This window comes from Asterias amurensis, chromosome 2, assembly GCF_032118995.1.
Source record: "Asterias amurensis chromosome 2, ASM3211899v1".
Classification (NCBI taxonomy): domain Eukaryota; kingdom Metazoa; phylum Echinodermata; class Asteroidea; order Forcipulatida; family Asteriidae; genus Asterias; species Asterias amurensis.
This window is the reverse complement of record NC_092649.1, coordinates 10,323,209-10,342,092: the sequence shown is the minus strand read 5'-3', so window position 1 is coordinate 10,342,092 and position 18,884 is coordinate 10,323,209. Positions and strand designations below refer to the sequence as shown.

The following is an 18,884-nucleotide window of genomic DNA, read 5'->3' as shown; positions in this document are numbered from 1 at the left end:
AAGCAGAGCCATGAAATTGGGCCCTGGTCTTTGACAATTACCAACAGCGTACCTTCCCTTTCATGACAAAACAAATCTGTAGTGTATGGTGGCCCTGAAGGGACATCGCACATCGCAAATATTTGCGTTATCTTTGCAAACATCTTTGCAAATATTTGCGATGTCACAAATATCTTTGATAATATCTTTGCAAATATTTGTGATGTCGCAAATATCTTTGCAAATATCTGTGCAGATATTTGCGATGTCGCAAATATCTTTGCAAATATTTGTGATGTCGCAAATATTATTGCATACTTGATCGCATACTTCGTCGCATAGTTTGCATATTTGTGTCCGATATTCTTTCCAAGAGCCTAGAAGGTTGTTTGGGTTCCAGCCTTCATTCCATTACTTTGTACACAGCGAGTTGTACTATGTACACAACGAGTTGGTAAAGGCGCTTCGCGGCTTCGCCGCTCGCGGTGATAGTCTTTTTTCGTGCGTTAAATTTTTGGGGCTGTGCGTGCTATCCGGTGTGCCGCGTGCGCCTTGACTAAAGGCCAGTTGTAATGGCATCAAAAAAACACGCGCGGACTGTATCCGACTATCCACCCGTGTGTACATGTTAATGTAATGAAGGCTGGAACCCAAACAACCCTTTAGGCTCTTGAAAAAAAAAATCGCCACAAATATGCAAACTATTCGACAAAGTATGCGACAAAGTATGCGATAAAATGTTCGACATCACAAATATTTGCAAAGATATTTGCAAAGATATTTGCGACATCGCAAATTATAATTTGCAAAGATATTTGCAAAGATATTTGCGACATCGCAAATATTTGCAAAGATATTTGCGATGTGCGATGTCCCTTCAGGGCCACCGTAGTAATGCTCTTCTCGGAGAGCACGAACCTAAAGCTTACTCGTGTATAACCTATTTTACGCATCAGTGCTGACAGAGGGAGCATATAATTTGCATGTTCAGCTTCATGGTATGCAACACCTCCTCGTTGTGTCGACATTTGACAAAACAGCCTGAAAAGACCAATACTGCCTGATCATGTGGACTGTAGGTGCACTATATGAGAATGTCGGTTTTCAACCAACCACTTTTGTCTTGATTGTTTTCCTCCTTGGCTTGTACTGGATTCGCCTGCCGAAGAATCTTCCGCCTGGACCCACTGGTTGGCCAGGAGTTGGTTGCTCATTGGCCCTTCGCTCCCGTGCACCTTATTTGAAGTTCACCGAGTGGTCTAAGAAATATGGGGGTGTGTTTAGTGTACGACTTGGTCAATCCCTTTTCGTTGTTTTGAATGACATTCCGTGTATAAAGGAAGCTTTGCATAAGCAGGCCGACGACTTCTCTGATAGATTTCAAGCTGCAGTCGCTAAAGATTTTGGCATAGAAGGTATGCTTATAAAATAAGTTTGTTTATTTATTAAAGTAAAAGTTACATGGCCTATAAACGGACCACGGAGCTTTAGGTAGAAGACGAAGTCAAATGTTATTCACAGAGCTACATAATGGGTCGTATGAATAAAAACTAGTATTTTCTTTTCCTTTACAATTTCAAGTGTTTACTAACATCAATGTGAATAAAAGAAAGTAAAATCTTTTACTTGAAAGTATTTACCTAAAATGTTAAAAGTATCTACTTTTAATGAAAAGTAAATTCTTTTTCGTTTAGCACTTACTTACTTCCATATGCTAGTAAGTACTGGTCATTTTTCAAGGTAGCACCAGAGCTATACCTTGGACGCAGAAGTAAAAGGCCTGTCTGAAGAAATGACAGTGTTTATGGATGTGACGGTCATAGAAATTGTACCCCCACTGTTATTTTTATTGCACTTACTTATTATGTAACATTTAATTATTCAAGAGAAGCGCCCTCTCTTGGACAGCATTCCAATTTCGCGCGCTTCCGCCACCCTCATAATGATTCCAGCGAAGACCTGACAACACGTAATTTGTCTTCGTCTGTTTCAGGTAATAATCTTTTGGTTTATTTTCATACATTTTCCCTCTAAAATCATCATTCATGTACATTATTGTAAACTGGTGTTTATCTTCAACCACTATTGATTCTATTTTTATTCATTTCGAGATTATTAGAGATTTAATGGAATCGATTGATTGCCGGACTAAAGATTTGTCCCGGTTTAGTTTTCTGAATACAAGTTTATTATTTATTTGTTGAACTATACCCTTGTAGTTTATTTGACAAGAGTTGCTATTTATAAGTATTTGTTCTTTAAAACATTTCCGATCAGGAGCATCGGCCAAGTTTTATTTGCATTTAAGTTGTTGTTTTCCATCGATAATCAAGATGGCGCATGATGTGAAAATCACATGTCATGATCTTGAGACATACCTGTTTACTTAAAGCCGTTTACGATTTCATTTAATACTGTTTGTACATAAATACTGTTCTGTGATTATTTGTTTTATAAGTTAATTAAGATAATGATTCCAGCGAAGACCTGACAACACGTATTTTGTCTTCGTCTGTTTCAGGAAATAAAATGGTGCACCGAGTGTAAAGAAAATCAACTTGCCGTTAGCCTTTATCCTTATACGACTCTCTTAAGTATTGAGAGGGTCACATGAATATTCCTCACAAGATAAATGTTTAAGTCCGAAAGAAAGACATCACTAAAATACCAAATAGACCCACGCACAGTGTTTCACAACAGAAACAGTACAGAAAAACTCATGGTTTTTACCCAAATTTGTTTATATTTATGCTAAGGATAACCCGACTTTGTTTATATTTATGCTGAGAAAAATTATAACACAGCATTTTTTTCTCAGAAATGTATGCGTCGGTCATTAAAGCCATTGGACCCTTTCGGTACAGAAAAAAAAATAAAAGCTCACAAATTTACAAATAATTTACAGGGTTTACAGAAGGTAATGGTGAAAGACTTCTCTTGAAATATTAGTCCATGAAATGCTTTACTGTTTGAGAAAACAGTAAAACAATATAAATTCTCGTTAGCGAGAACTACAGATTTATTGTAAACACATGTCATGACACGGCGAAACGCGCGGAAACAAGAGTGGGTTTTCCCGTTATTTTCTCCCGACTCCGATGACCGATTGAGCCTAAATTTTCACAGGTTTGTTGTTTTATATATAAGTTGTGATACACGAAGTGTGGGACTTGGAAAATACTGTTTACCAAAAGTGTATAATGGCTTTAAGGTTGTTCATAAAATCAGAGGAAGTAATTTTTCAAACAATTAAATGTATTTCAATAGAATGTTGAGTATACTATTATTAAGACTTTTAATTTTAATTAAATAGCTATGCTCGTATTCAGCTCTCATCTTCTCTTTAATAGCACTCTCCTGCTCTGCTTTAACCTTTGGTCACTATGATGTTTCAGAAGCTAAATAACATTTAATTTTTATGGTTTATAAACCATGTTTTAAAGATGAGTAAATTTCCATGGTTTATGAACTATGATTTATAAATGTTTATTGTAGGTTCATGGTTTGTAAACCATAAAGTTACATACAACAAATATTACTGATATGTAAACCATAAAAAAGGATTTGGCAACACTTTACATGGTTTACATCTAATTGCTATAAACCATGGTAAAAAACATACCTTAAAAGTGCCAAACAATTAATTGACAGACGGCGCCCCATATGAATATGGATATTAGTGATCAGTGCGTGCGTTGTGTTTGTGACCAATTAATCCATGCTCACATCAAGTTAGGCTGGTCCCCTATCCTTGGAACTGGCCCAATTTCATAGGGCTGCTTAAGCAGAAAATATTGCTTTACAATTGTTTGCCTAGCAGAATTGAACAGGATACCAGTCATAACTTGTACAAGTTAGAGGTACTTTGGCTGGTAACCTTATTCTGATATTGCCATAATTTTGTTGTGCTCGGCTACCTTTTAAGCAGCTCTATGAAATTAGGCCGTGGTTTCGGACTTCAAACATGCCCGCAAGCATTGATACCCTAGTCTCAGACCATTTTTTCGCAATACCCCACCCCCTTCCCGACGATTGTACCATAATGGTACATTTATGGTACATTTTGATTCTTTTGAGTGATTTTCTCCCTATACAGGTAGTTTTATATTTGAAAACGGCGACATATGGAAGGCGCGTCGTCGCTTTGCTCTCGGGGCTCTGAAAAGATTTGGTATGGGCAAGAAAAGCATCGAGCATACCATCAACGAGGAATCACGGTACCTCCTCGACGGTTTCGCAGACCAAGAGGGACAACCATTCGACCCAGCCCGACTCGTCAACAATGCCTCCTCAAACATCATTTGTAAAGTTTGTTTCGGGTACAGGTTCGACTATTCAGATCCGAAGTTTACTGAGCTCAATGCAAGGGCCAAAGAACAGTTATCTTCCAATGGTCCAGGAAATGTTGTCAATATGTTCAGTTGGATGATTCGCACGCCATTTTATGCCCGGGTGAGAGAAACAAATCAGTTTCTGACGGATTTCCTTTTCGGACTTGTGCAGGTAAGGATTATGTCCATCCATAAATCCACTTTATTGGTTAGCAATTTATAACGCTTTGGCTCCATTGGTAAAAGGCAGTGGACATGCACTATTGGTAAATATTATGATTAGCATAAAACCTTACTTGGTAACGAGTAATGGGGAGAGGTTGAGTGTGGGAAATGGCGCCCTCTGAAGTAACTTAGTTTACGAGAATTAAGTAATATTCCTCTTAAATATTTTAACTTGATTTCGAGACCTCTGAATTAAATTTTGAGGTCTCGAAATCAAGCACCTTAAAGCACACAACTTCGTGTGAAAGGGTTTTTTTTTTCTTCCATTATTATCTCGCAACTTCGACGACCAATTGAGTCAAAATTTCACAGGTTTGTTCTTGTGTGCATATGTTGAGATACACCAAGTGAGAATACCGGTCTTTGACAATTGCCAATAGTGTCCAGTGTCTTTAATGAAGAGTGGCATGTTTTGCTAGAAATTATCAACATTAAAACGGACAATCCCCTCAGATTGTGCCTGGGATAGTTACATTTATCAACCGTTGTTCGAAATAATGGGTGAAATTTTTTTAATAGTCTGGGTTTTTTTCTCTCTACGCAGCAACACCGTCAATCTTACGATAAAAATGACATCCGGGACATTACTGATATGTACTTCACCGAGGCTGACAATTTGACAGACAGTGGCCAAATTGGGAAGAATGCCTTCAGTGACAGAGCTCTTGGTCGCAGTATCTTGGATTTATTTCTAGCAGGTACAGACACCACTTCTAACACAATGAGTTGGTTGCTGTTGTACATGGCCATCAACCGCGATGTACAGAAGATGGTAAGACAGTTTGAATCTAATTCACGGGGGGGGGGGTGAAAAAAGGGACACGTTGCCTTTGATCGGGCGAGTTTCTCTATCAAAAAAGCGCTTGAAACCGTTATGAAATACATGGTTATAGATAGACGTTTTAAAGGTAGATGATAATAATTTACCATACAAATCTGCTTCAAAATTGCGTGGTTGCCCTTTAACTTTGTAAACTAACACGGTCTGCCATTTTATGGAGTCAAAAATGTGGCTCCACAGATTAGAGTGCCACGTTAGTTTACGACTTATACGGAAAACCGTGCAATTTCGAGGCATGATAATTTCATAACAAAGGTATTCAAACGCTTTTCATCGACCAACTCGCCCGATCCAAGGCAACGTGTCTCTCTAACGGTAGGGTCATAACCTTGTTTTGCCAAATGCTTACTTATAGACAAACTTATACAGAAAAATGCTTTAAAAGTCCCAGTACAAGTGTAAGATGAATACAGTGTCTGACTGGGAAATAATTGTTCGCAAGAACTTATAATCCATCCACGTCTAGCGAAGTGCCCGGACACGAATTTTCAGAAGTCTGAGAAAAAAAAAATCATGTATGAATCGTTTCTCATAATGTCCAAAAGTTTGGAGTAAAAAGTTGTCACCATTATTTCGAATCCATCCACGTCTAGCAAGGTGAGAGGGGTACCAGCCTCTCTGGCCGCAACACTTGCACACGGACACCAACTTTCAGAAATCTGAGAAACGACTCGTGCATGAGTCGTTTCAAATGACTGATTTGACTCAATGTTTTGGGGTGAAAAGTTATCCAAACCATATTCCTTCTACTGGATTCAGTTCTGAAAAGATTTCTACTATCAATTGCTGCATTGCCTCTGGCAAATAAGTCCACACGATTATCAAGCAATTTATGATTTACTTACTGTTCTCTACTCCTAGCCTATAAAAAAAATATAGCTTAGAAAAACAAAAATTGATAGACAAAAAAAGTTGACTGCGCTTTCCGATTACTCCTCTTCACAATTCATCTATTTATTCCGAAACATTCACTTGTATTCCTAAATTATTAAGGTTCAGTCTGAGATTGATGACGTCATAGGAGGGAGCCGCCAGCCATCAATGGCCGACAGTCCAAACATGCCGTACACGAACGCCGCCATCTTGGAGACACAACGCATGCGTCCTGTGGCGCCTTTAGCTGTTCCTCATCAAACGAAGAATGACACAACACTGGGTGTATACAAGATCCCCAAAGGAACACGTAAGATGTGCACTTTTTTTGTTTGTTTTTTTTTTTTTATTCAATACAATTTCAAACAGCATAATTGCCAATTGAAGAATGGTTAACATTTGTTTTATTAAAAAAAAATTAAACATAAAAAGAACACACATATAATTAGAACACGGCAAAAAGACAAATTAAAACGGGACAAAATACTAGATTAATTTGAATTTTGAATGTTGAAGGCGGCAGTCATTGGGTAACATGAAATGATTGAGGGAATGAACATTAGTTTCCAAAAATGCAGACCATTTCAAGTGTGACGTCATCTTGACGGTTTTGAACACAGTGGCACTTTACACCATTTTAATGAGAGGTTGCATACCTACATTTTTCCCACTTGCATAAGTACTCAAATTTATCAGAAAAGGGGAATATCGCAGAATACAAATAACTCTTGGAGCTGTACGTGTTGTGTGCTGCAATTTTAACATGTCTCAATAAGACTGTATTATATTTGGTTGTAGGCGTTTTAGTCAATATCTGGGCAGTACATCATGACCCTGCCACGTGGACAGATCCAGAGAAATACAACCCAGCCCGTTTCCTCTCTGCTGATGGCAAGAGTGTCGTTCAGCATGAATCGTTCATCCCATTTGGAACAGGTAATAAAATACCAGGTGTTTTATTAATCCCGCAAATACCATTGCGCAAGCGCAGACTGTTGAATGGGGTGCATTGTGAGATAGATATGGATCAAATTTGATCACCAGCTAGACCACAATGCACCTAATTCCAAGCTTTATGCGCACGCCCCAGTATTTGCGAAAAGGTCTCTGCTAGTGGTTATGTGTAGCGCCCTCTCTCGGGATAATGTTTCATCTTTCTCACGAGCGAAAGTGAATACCTGACCCGTGTTTGCACATTTTATTGAGTACATATACATTATATGTCGTTAAACAAAAGTGGTTCCTATACCTTTCATTTTGTATTTTGTTTTACATTTCCGGCTGGTATTTGTTTTCTTCTACATCTTCATATTCTATTCAAAGTTACTTTAATTTGTTTGGTAATCTTCACCAGGTCGCCGTGTCTGTTTGGGGGAGAATCTTGCCAAATCCGAACTGTTCTTACTGTTCGTCAACATGCTCCAGCAGTTCAATTTGACAGTCCCAGATGGTAAACCGATCCCCAAACAAGATGGAAGCAAAGGACTTTTACTAAGCCCAGACCCATATGAACTCTGTGCCACAAGGCGTTCTTAGCTCGTGAAGCCTTCAGAGAAATACTTATAAGGAGATGCATGACAAGGCACTATATGTCTTCTTTTGAGCTGATGTTCTATTCAAGTGTCATTGTCAGTTTGAACATGAGAAATGAATTCCAAAGAAGAATTTTTGATCTGTTTTCCGATTACATTATTCAATGGATACTTGTGTTAACGATTTCTTTGTAATGGGTTGTACTGAACAATGGTGTTGGTGGGTACCAGGGTAATTATCCTGACAACTTATAGTCATTGTTAGTAGTGTGTTATTATTACTATAAAGTATTAATAGGTGTTAAATTTGCATCGGGGATAAAGATTATTCATTACGGTTTTAACCTTCTCACACCGATCTGTGTTAGCGCTGCATACTCGACTATCACCCGAGTTCTGTGAAAGACAAATCACAGGTAAACTTCTTCAATTCAATTCAATTGTTTATTGTCACACATATAAATACATATACAGTGAAATTCACTTCGGCTTGGGAGTCTAAAATTAAAAAAAATTACAAAAAAATAATGAAAAATGCGCACATTATGCAGAGAGACAATAACAGTCTTGCAGTGAAACCTAAGATAGTTTATAAGTGAACATAATCACTGTAGCAAATTGTATACGCCTAAATGAAACATGTAAAGAAGCTTCTAGAAAGGTTTGCGGTAGCACGTGTAATAAGTATCTCTTAATGAGTTGGGGTTGTTCTAAATAGAACCGTTGGTTTCAACTTTAACCTTAACGAAGGTTTCTTAATTTTTGAACCCGAAACACCGGGGTTAACCAATCTGTCTAGTTGTATAGTTAATTTATGAGCAGTACCAATCAGTGTACATGCACCTAACGGATTTAAGCCTCATGTTAAAGAGAAAGCAATGATTATGATATAACTATTTATTTTTTTTGTGGGGGTGTGGTTTCAGGAGTTAATAATGACAATAATACAAGCATTTGTAAAAAAACGCATTTTGTTCAAATGGTTGCAATGCGATGACCGGCAGTAAAGTCCATAGAGGTACATTGTATACCGAAGCTTTAAAATCTAGACTTGAGTAGACGTTTGAAAAGATAAACGCATTTGCAAGGTAGCGAGTTTAAGCAGGCTTTGTCACCTGCTCGTTTGAATGTGCGATGCATTGTCAATAACGTTTCGCAAGCAGCGACCACGTACATACAGTAGGTTGGGCATGATGAGATATTTTGTGCATTTTCTATGTGTGTTCGGAAGTTTGAATTCAGTTGAACGTGCTTGGTTATTAAAACAAAACCAAATTATAACAATAGCTTCATTTAATTTGTTCTCCCACTATAAATACCAAATAATAGCAACCAACGTCCGGGTTCTAAAGGCACAGAGTAAAGAATCGTAGGGGTGTTAAATGTAGCGAGTTCCAGCACCTGGGTCCAGAGCTATTGCGAAGGCCTTGTCGCCCAGAAAGCGTGTTAATTCTGTCTCTGAAGTTTTCGGAGTAAATTGGTCGAAACTTTTAGGCTTGTTTTAGCACCGCGCCAAATCACAATCTTGTTGAGTGGAATTTCGGCGCAACAATAATTGCCGTTGTGAATTAGGTTTATGACGTCTGATTGTAATTGGTGGCTAGTGGCTACAGTTGTGGCTTGATCGTCACGTGATCAAGCCTGCGAGGAAAGGATGTCCATAGTATACAAGTACTCTAAGCCACAGTCACACCCGTAGCTGAAGCCGAAGCCATCAAGTACCACTGTTAATAACCGAAAATGGAACATAACATTAATAACCAAGCTTGCCCTTCACTTTATCTCAAAGTAATGTTGCCATGGCGAGGCAATGATAGCTAGCTTGGTATCAGCTGCTAAACAAACTAATATCCAAACTGTAAAGATGTTACGTCAATAGTGTTATCACCGTACGTTGCATCACTCTTGCCATGTCACGCCTAAAAATAATCACATCATGCCAAGTGTGATGATGGGTACTTCTTCATCAGTGCCTTTTGCGGACACCGTGGACGTCGACCGTCTCTGATTTTCGGCAACACAGGTAATGAAGTTTTAGGTTTATTTCGTATTGTAAACGTTTCGACCCCATACATGTAGCTATTGTAGACTAATTAAAGGCACTTGACAATATTGGTAATTAATTACTCGGCACAATTAGTATAAAAAACGTCTTGTTATCGAGCAATGGAGAGCTGTTGATAAAAAAACATTGTGAGAAACGGCTCCCATCTGAAGTAACGTAGTTGTTGAGAAAGAGGTAATTTCTCACTCAAATAGTAAAATACTTCAACTGGGCTTTTTTTTTTTTGCATCAGAAAGCCAAACAATTTGTGCAACAAGGGTGTTTATTCTCTTGCGACTTCGATGACCAATTGAGCCCCAAATGTTCAAAGTTTTTTTTTATGCGTATGTTGAGATTCCCAAAATGAGAGTATACCGGTCTTTGGCAATTACGTGTCCAGTGCCTTTACAAAACAGTGTTTTGTTATACGTATACTGAAATTGAAAAGTCACATCCCCTTAAAGGCAGTGGACACTATTTACTCAAAATAATTATTGGCATAAAACCTAACTTGGTAACGAGTAATGGGGAGAGGTTGATGGTATAAAACATTGTGAGAAACGGCTCCCTCTGAAGTGCCATAGTTTTCGAGAAAGAAGTAATTTTCAGCGGATTTGATTTCGAGACCTCAGATTCAGAACTTGAGGTCTCGAAATCAACCATCTAAACGCACACAACTTCGTGTGACAAGGGTGTTTTCTTCTTTCATTATTATCTCGCAACTTTGATGACCGATTGAGCTCAAATTTTCACAGGTTAGTTATGTTATGCACATGTTGAGACACCTTAACAGTGGAGGCTATAGTCTTTGACAATTACCAATAGTGTCCACTGCCTTTAAAGTGATCCCTGTGAGCCACTGTCACTTTCCAGGTTGTATCATAAACCTGGGTTTGCTCTCCGGCTACATCGCAGTTACAGGTTGAACGGCTTCTGATTAGCATGTCCGAAAAAAACAGACAAAATACTCAGTTGATTCGAATCCCACTCTTTAGACAATTCTTTGTTCAACCCCCCCCCCCCAAAAAAAAAAAAAAAAAAAAAAAAATCTCTTTAGTTTTGTGTCCTTTTAAGAATTTTAGATTTTTATTGTCCAGTTTTTTGTTTGCCTTGCCCTTTGCATTGCCACATTATTTGTCTTGTCTTTCTTTTTTGTCTGTTTTTCTCCATTAAGCGGGTGCAGTAGAAGTTCTGCATCTCTGTTTCAGTGATTCGCAGTGTTTTGTCTTTTTGTTCGTGTATACCTTGTTTCCGGGTTCTTCTGGATTTGTTTTTAATGTTTAGTCTCATCGATTTCTTTGTACAAGATGTTTCTTCTCTGTTGACTGCATTGCTTGATATATAATTTTCGAAAAGCATTCTAAATAAATGGGACTAGATAGCTCAACTGGTTGATCTCCAAAAACGTTCAGGTTCAAAATCTGTTCAAGAAAGAAGTACAGAAGAGTTCACTTCGTCTCTATAAACCGAAAACATTTGACAATTCATCGACACAAAAATCATTTCGTTCTATTCATTGGTGTATGTCTCAACTTATCTAAACAATTTTTGAATAGGCCGGTTTTTATAAATTATAGACTTATCGTTTCGTTATGAAAACAGCTTTGTTACGAAATAGTTTCCTACATTCAGAAGTAAAAACATACTACACAATGTATAGGTTGTTCCATTCACACGTCTCATGCACACTGGGATCGTTGGTGCGAGTGGCTACTGGAGTGGTGTTGTATTTTATGGGAACAGTTTGTGTATAAATAATGTTGCTTTAAAAGCACTGGACACTATTGGTAATTATTAATCAAAATAATTATTGTTAGCATAGAAACTTAGTCATAATAACCTTTGAGAATTTGCCTTTAACCAAAGTTTTCCTCTGTTAAAAAAAAACTTCGGAATTTAACAAAACGTTTAAGCGAAGTCATGTCCTTACCAACTTCTTGTCTATACACTGTATTTTCGATTTGTTTCTATTACCTATGCAAGGGTGCAAAGGTCATTTAGGGGGCATCTCAATATGTTAATGATTCATCGCAATTTCAATTGTCAGAATTGCATCTCATCGCTCCCTTTCTAGACCTTACAAAAAATTGTGCAAAAATCATCCACGTCCATACCAAGTTCTTGTCCACACGACTTTTTCGATTTTGTTTTGTTCTTATGGAAGGGTCCAAAGGGCCTTTTTGGCCATCTCAATATGTTAATGATTCATGATTAAACAAAAATTAATAAATGCATCGCATCCCTCCCAATCTAAACCTAACAAACAGTCATAGATAACTCAGTTTGCCAAGGAGCTCATATCTATGGCCAGTTTCAATGACCAGTGATTACTGTCTGACCTTTGTTAGTTGTTTTGTAGTTAGTTTATTTGGGTGCGTGTTCAAGACATTTTCTATGACAGATAGATATAAGTTCTCATTTATTGACATAAACTTCTGTACTATTTAATATTATTCTTTATTGACATACTGCCATATGGTAAAGTATATGGTAAAGTTGACAACTTGGTCGCAGAAAAAAAAATTATGTGATCTGCAAAATAGGCTCAATCTCATCTGCGAGTCCGGAGATAATAGTGAAAAAGCATGCACAATCTTCAGCATGTAAGTAGGTTGTATTTATAAATACCCAACATCAGCTCTTGTTTTTAGATTTTTATGTCACTGTTTTCTCGACAATGAATCAGAAGAGAATTACCCCTCCCCCAAAAAAAAAAAAAAAAAAAAAAACACCAACATGGTATTATTTATCCCCATTATTTCGTTGGTGAAATTAGCACCGTATAAAGATATGAAGAGAATAATTTCAAAACCAACGTTTTTGCAGTGTGTGAATTTCATAACCATGTAAGCTTTCAGATTAAAATTACACCTCGTGCTTTATCCTCAACATTCCTGTATAATATATAAGAATTATCGTCATAAGTGTCGTTTCAGTTGTCGTTGACGTCGTTGTAGTGGTTGGTATTGTCATTTAATGATGAATGTTGTTGTAGTGTTTTTATTGTATTCACTGTATTTATGTTTGCGTTCGATTTCCTTTGCCAATTTTCATAGTGTATTGTTTCTTTTTGTTGCAGCACCAGAGAAATTCAGTTCATGTATAAATAACATTATACAAGTAACCATGGTGACCGAGGAATGGGAGTGGTTCTGTGGCAGGAACACATCTTACCTTAATACTCCACTAGACGAGTGGGTTAATAATACCTGCTTTATAAACGGGGTATCTTTGCTTCCTCATGCGGGCTTCATTGCCCTATCTTCGCTCCTTCTCTTCGTCTTCGGATGTTGCTCCAGCTACAGGAAGATAAAGACGAAGTATATCTTGACCTTTCCAGGTCACAGTCTGAGATGGATCGTCAGTATACTGACTCTTCTCTTACTTGGTGCATCTATCGGTGAGGGCGTCCTTACTGATGAGACGTATAAAGCATGGCAGCAACCCACCCAGCCTCATCTCTACATGCACGGTGCTGGTGCCTTCTTGGCTTGCGTCTTCTCTCTTATCTACTATCATCATATGGAGTTATGGCAGGCGCCATTCATGTCTTTCTTGTTGCTAGGCTACTGGGCTACGGCTGCAGGTGGAGAGGCTTTACGCATGTCAAACCTCGTCTACCAAAACCAAATAGATTTCAACGTGTTACGATTCGACCTGACAGTGGCACTGCTCGTATGTTTTGGTCTTCTTTTCTTGATTGAGGTCTACGTCATCTTGGCTAGGGTAAGTAGCATCTTAGTATTTTTGAGCAGAGTGAGGGCGTGTGTGAACCAAATGTACGTGATGCAAACCAAGTAAAATGAACTTCGTATCTTTTTTTTATTTTATTATAAATACTTTATACTTACATTGGACATTGATACAATAAAATAAAATTATAGGCAGTCAACACAAGATCAAACTGCAAGTGTGATGCAATGAAGTTCGCAGTTGAAAGCGCCCTCATGCTTGAATTCACGCATGCGTACATAAGTTGCCCAAAGCCATAAAGTTATGCACAGTATGCACAGTACAGACGCACAAACGCGAATGCGTCACGCCACCGACACGCAACGCTACTGTAAATTACCATCGAAATATCTTGCCAAAAGTTTAATCTTAGCTGTCAATTATTTTCACAAGTCAAAGCTTTAATACTTTTAAAATTGTATTATGGACCAACCATAAATCTCTCGCTCTGAACTTTATGGTCAATGATGGCAAGTTCATATAATGATCGAAAGGTATAACTAAATCAATAAAAAATGCATATTTATTTGAAAAACTCAACAAATGATCGTTTCTTCTGACAATTAATTATCTTTTTGCCAAACATATGCTTTGAGGCGACTAATGGTCAATAAACCCTGTTTACAAGGAACTGCAAAATAAGCAAAACAACTTCATATTTACCCATGTTAATTGCAATAATAACCTTTGATCTGAGCAGACGAAATTATGTGTGTTTCCCTCTCTCGTTTTTGCATAGTTTGTTCAATGTTGCGGAAGCTACAACAGTAGAAAACTTCCTGCCGACTTATCGAATTCGAAGATGAAGTTCATGAACTACAATGTCAATCTAGCATCTTACTTGACTTACTGGTGGGTCAACTGGCTCTTCACCATCGGTTACAACAAAGCCATTGATCAAGACGATCTGGGAGACATTCCTAACAGACACTCAGCTCGACACAACCATAAGAAATTCAAGGAAGCCTTCGAGTTAGAAACGGTATGTGAAAATCCTCAATTGCGTTGGTAACAGGGTACAAGACAAGGTGTCTAAAAAAAATCTATACGCTTTTGAAATGGCTGCTGAATAACAAGTTTATGATTCTGGGGAAAGGGTTTATATGTATGATAGCTTATGGATTCAATGTTCATATGACACCAAAAAGTCCGAAAATAGTTCACGCTTAGGTGAGCACTGCTCACTTTTGTAAAGGGTATAATATATGAAAATTAGGTTGCGCAGTAATTAGCCTTCCAATTTGTGAGAGGTACGTCCTTTGGAGCTTACAAAATTCACTCAAAGATGTCGGCGACTTGCTCTTTAGTACCAGTGCTCACCAAGCATGAATTATTCTCTGACTTTTTATGTCATATGAAAGTTGAATCCATAAGCTACCCATACGTCTTAACCGTTTCCCCCCAGAATCAGTTATTTTGTATTCGTCAACCATTTCAAAAGTGTACGGTAAAGATTTGCGGTTTTTAGATGCACGGTATATTTGAAGTAAAGTTTTAGATTGAAATTAACATTGTACTTTTATTTCATTTGATTATGTTATCAATGGGCCATTCTAGACGAAAATAGTTCACAGAATGCTCACTAACCATCACCACTTTTAAAACCAGAAGCATTCAGATACACTTATACTGTAAAAAATAAAAACCGGGGTCATACCAAAGTATGACTCTATACCTTAACTTTATAAACTAATTTTGGTCTCCGAGAACTAATAAAGTGTTTTAAAATACTAATTTATATGGATTGTGATTTTTTTTCTGAAGGCAAAAGCACGCAAGAAGGGAAAATCTCCATCACTGACTCAGGTGTATATTAAAGTCTATGGTTTTCGGTTGATGACGTCACTGGTGTTGAAGATTATTGCAGATATGCTTGGCCTGATTGGACCAGTGTGTGTTGGCGGTCTGACTTCCTATGTCATCACCATCGTATACCCATCAGATGATGGAAAGGTACCTTACACTTAACTCCAGTGACTACTTACAGTTCAGTTCATGATTCTTCGTTTGAATATGATGACGCACTTTTATTTTAGAAAAATACCCCAAAAAAATATACATTAAAAGGTTTAGCAATTAAAACCGAAGAACTATAACATGTCCACTGGTGCGATGTCATGTTTAGGACATTTGATTATCGATTTGTTTTGATGAAAAAGGTAATCGGAAGAAACAAAACTAGGTATAGTTTGACATTGGTTGACTTAAAAAATAACCATATTTTAAAGTCAAATGTCGCTTAAAAAATCCCTCGAAAGTGTTGTGTGTCGCCATATTCAAAGCAGGCCTCTGGTAGTTCAGGAAATTATAACTCTTATAGAGTAATTTGCGAAAAAATATTTCCTTGTGACGCCATACGCGTAATTTGAAGGGACTTATACCTTGGATATGGGGCAACAGGACAACTCGGCCTTATATTCAAGCTTCCAACATCTTTTCAATCCAATTTGTTTGTGTACTTTGCAGTTACAGCCACATTTCGTCACAGTGACGGAGTACTTTGGCAATGGATTCGTTCTGGTTGCAGTCATGTTTTTAGCGGCTTCGGCTAAGGCTATCATTCTTCAGTGTAGCTTCCATTGGGGTATTCTAGAGAGTATAGACGCAAGAACCTCCCTTCAGGTACAGTGCTTTTTTAGCAAGGACAAAATTCTTAGATAATCATATTGTTTTGGATTGCGCTGTGTGCTGTAACAAGTAGTGCGTTCTGATAATATAATGTTCGAAAAGATGTGTAAAGGTAGAATATAAGAGGATTCACACAGGTATCCCTCGCAAAAGTGTGGCTTACTTTAGAACTTAGAACGGTACGCCATTTTCGAAAGTTGGGCCCAACAAAAGTTGGGCTTGTCCATGTCAGTCCAAACAATTTCAAGAAACTTAAAATATCTGACAATATGCACAATTGTCCATCTTTAATAACAAAAATAACATTTTGACGTGGATACTTTTTCTCCAATAACAAATACCATTTTAAATTACTGTTGTATATTCTAAATCTCTTTTGAATGAATAGACCATGGTTTATGAGAAGGCCTTGAGGCTCTCGACCTATGCTACAACTGGAGGTAAGATGACGATGGGGCAGATTACAAACCACATGTCAACGGATGCTATGGCTGTACTCTACATGTTCCAAACATTCTACTATTTGTTTTCCATACCGATTCAGGTAGGTAGACCCAAATACTTACCTTCGGTTATTATTTCAAATATCGACAAAAAAAACACGTAAATAGGTAAAGAGAAATATGGAGAGATGTTTATACTATAAAATATTGTTAGAAACCTCACCCATGAGGTAGTGACTTGAGAGAAAAGGGTTACCTTAGTTTTACGAACAGATTTGAACCTAGGAGACGGCTTTGCAACTTTTGTGTTGTTTACATGTTTATGTTTTGCTTTGGTTAGTCTAAGCTGAATGGTTTGCTGAATAAGTTTAAGTTTTGGTTTCACCTATACCATTACCATTTGACTATACCGATTCTGTACACAAGGGATGCTTGTGTATGTTTTTTCCTACCCCGTCCTGACTAAATCACATATACCTCGTGATTGCATTCCCCTCTAAGGCATGTGGTATAGTGAAATTGATGGTATCTTGGCATATGAAGCAGCCTAGTGTGTAAGCACTTGTAAGCAAACGCCCTTGTCTGCATGGTTTTAAACCTTGATGGGTAAAATATTTAATATAAAACTATTATTTGTTGTATCTGACGGAAATGCGGTTTGAATCGAAAGATGAGGCCATCTCCCCTGCTAATTTTATACATGTATTTTTATGGTATTGGTTTGTGTCATTCCCTTTATATAGTGAGGTATTGTGTGGTTTGTATGCATGTTTGTACTGAAAAGGTAAATTTGATCAAGATTTAATTTATTTTAACTAATTGATGTAAAGGCCGTTTGTGTCCCGTTTGTGGATTGTTAAGTGACTTGAATTGAATTTTTTTATTTTCCGCCATTAGATTACAGTAACCCTAGTGCTGCTTTACTTTCAACTTGGTTTTTCTGCACTGCTTGGTTTCGCTGTGTTCGTGGTTCTGATACCCATCCAGCTTAAAGTAGCTACCATTATGACCAAAAGACAGAAGGACGTTCTGGTGAGTTCATTTCTTCTATGGATGAGTGTCAATAACTGGAAATGAATTTTAACATGAGAACATAAACTTATCTGCAAACTGCTTTAAAGGGTATAAACGCACTAAGGGATGGTAACTGTCCTAGCTACCAAGAGAAAAGCAAAGACAACTGAAACAACCTGGGTCAAATTTTATCCTTTTCCCAGTCCAGTGGATGCTAATCCATTTCTGGATCAATGTGACCCCAAATCTGTGTCAAATTAACCCAGGAATGGGTTAAACTGTCTCGAAGTTCGAGTTAAAGTCACATTAACTATTTCCGGATCAGCTTGATACCCCAACAATGGGCAGGCTTCTTGACACCTAGACTTGACTCAAGTCTCAATCCTGTACCAAGGGGAGAACACTATTGTTTTGTGATGCTCTGCATAGCCTATTCCAGACACCACAAAAGCTACATTTTGAGGACGGACTCTCACCAGGGAGTTCTCGCACGAGAACGGGGTTTGAATCAAGTCTACACGACACCTGGAATCTGGGTAAATTCTGACCTTGGAGAAAAGAGTTTAATGACAAGAAGTTGTTGTTGTTGTTGTTGTTTCTTTTACTGACAGGGATGTTCTGATCAGCGTCTGAAGCAATCCAATGAGTTACTGCAAGGAATCAAGCTACTGAAGCTGTATGCTTGGGAGCAGATCTATTGTGAGGCAATCGAAGCCGTCAGAAAGAGAGAACTTGGATTTCTTCGCAAGATTAACCATTGCCTCATTGTCACGAGTAGGTGTAGTTTTTGTAAACCAGATCCTGTTTTTGTAAACCTTCCTATGTTTCATTTCATGTACTTCTCAAAGGAATCGTCCTGTTTTAAAAAGGAAGATAAAAGGGACCGTTTGAAAATGATGCAGGTACACCAAACGCGTTTATGACGTCACCCGGCTGATGAGAGGGTGACATTTTGTGAAAGCGGAATTTTAATTTGACCTGTAGACTTGTTGACCATCAGAATAGTCGAATTAAAACATTTAAATGTTTTTTTATTTAGACTTTCAGAGGAATCTGTCTGTTAGAAAAAAAAATTAAATAATTGAAAATTACAAAACTTAATTCGACTTTAGGGTATTTCTATTGACATTTAGTTTTAAACATGTTCTGCTAATGTTAATCGTAAACCTGCTTTTTCACCTTTTTTTCATCCAGTTCTCATAACGACAGCAGCTCCTATCTTGGTAACATTGGTGGTAAGTT

General features: G+C 37.7%; 3 protein-coding genes across 3 annotated transcripts in view; 2 read left to right on the top strand and 1 right to left on the bottom strand.

The window, feature by feature from the left end:
* The window catches only part of LOC139934062 (dolichol-phosphate mannosyltransferase subunit 3-like), a 535,719-nt gene that overhangs the window by 411,312 nt on the left and 105,523 nt on the right, over positions 1 to 18,884 (bottom strand). The gene's annotated exons all lie outside the window — the stretch shown is intronic.
* Positions 960 to 9,025, top strand: LOC139950923 (cytochrome P450 2U1-like). Its single transcript, XM_071949765.1, has 6 exons — positions 960 to 1,394; positions 4,076 to 4,482; positions 5,080 to 5,307; positions 6,370 to 6,559; positions 7,048 to 7,185; positions 7,604 to 9,025. Exons 1-6 carry the CDS (start codon positions 1,046 to 1,048, stop codon positions 7,783 to 7,785), a joined length of 1,494 nt encoding a protein of 497 aa, XP_071805866.1. The 5' UTR covers positions 960 to 1,045; the 3' UTR covers positions 7,786 to 9,025.
* Positions 9,766 to 18,884, top strand: part of LOC139950859 (ATP-binding cassette sub-family C member 9-like) — a 29,543-nt gene continuing 20,424 nt past the window's right edge. Inside the window, exons 1-9 of the mRNA XM_071949697.1 lie at positions 9,766 to 9,804; positions 12,905 to 13,551; positions 14,297 to 14,539; positions 15,322 to 15,510; positions 16,024 to 16,179; positions 16,574 to 16,729; positions 17,526 to 17,660; positions 18,254 to 18,416; positions 18,837 to 18,877. Of these exons, the coding sequence (XP_071805798.1) occupies positions 12,952 to 13,551; positions 14,297 to 14,539; positions 15,322 to 15,510; positions 16,024 to 16,179; positions 16,574 to 16,729; positions 17,526 to 17,660; positions 18,254 to 18,416; positions 18,837 to 18,877 (1,683 nt within the window). The 5' untranslated portion in view covers positions 9,766 to 9,804; positions 12,905 to 12,951. The remainder of the gene's footprint in view (positions 9,805 to 12,904; positions 13,552 to 14,296; positions 14,540 to 15,321; positions 15,511 to 16,023; positions 16,180 to 16,573; positions 16,730 to 17,525; positions 17,661 to 18,253; positions 18,417 to 18,836; positions 18,878 to 18,884) is intronic.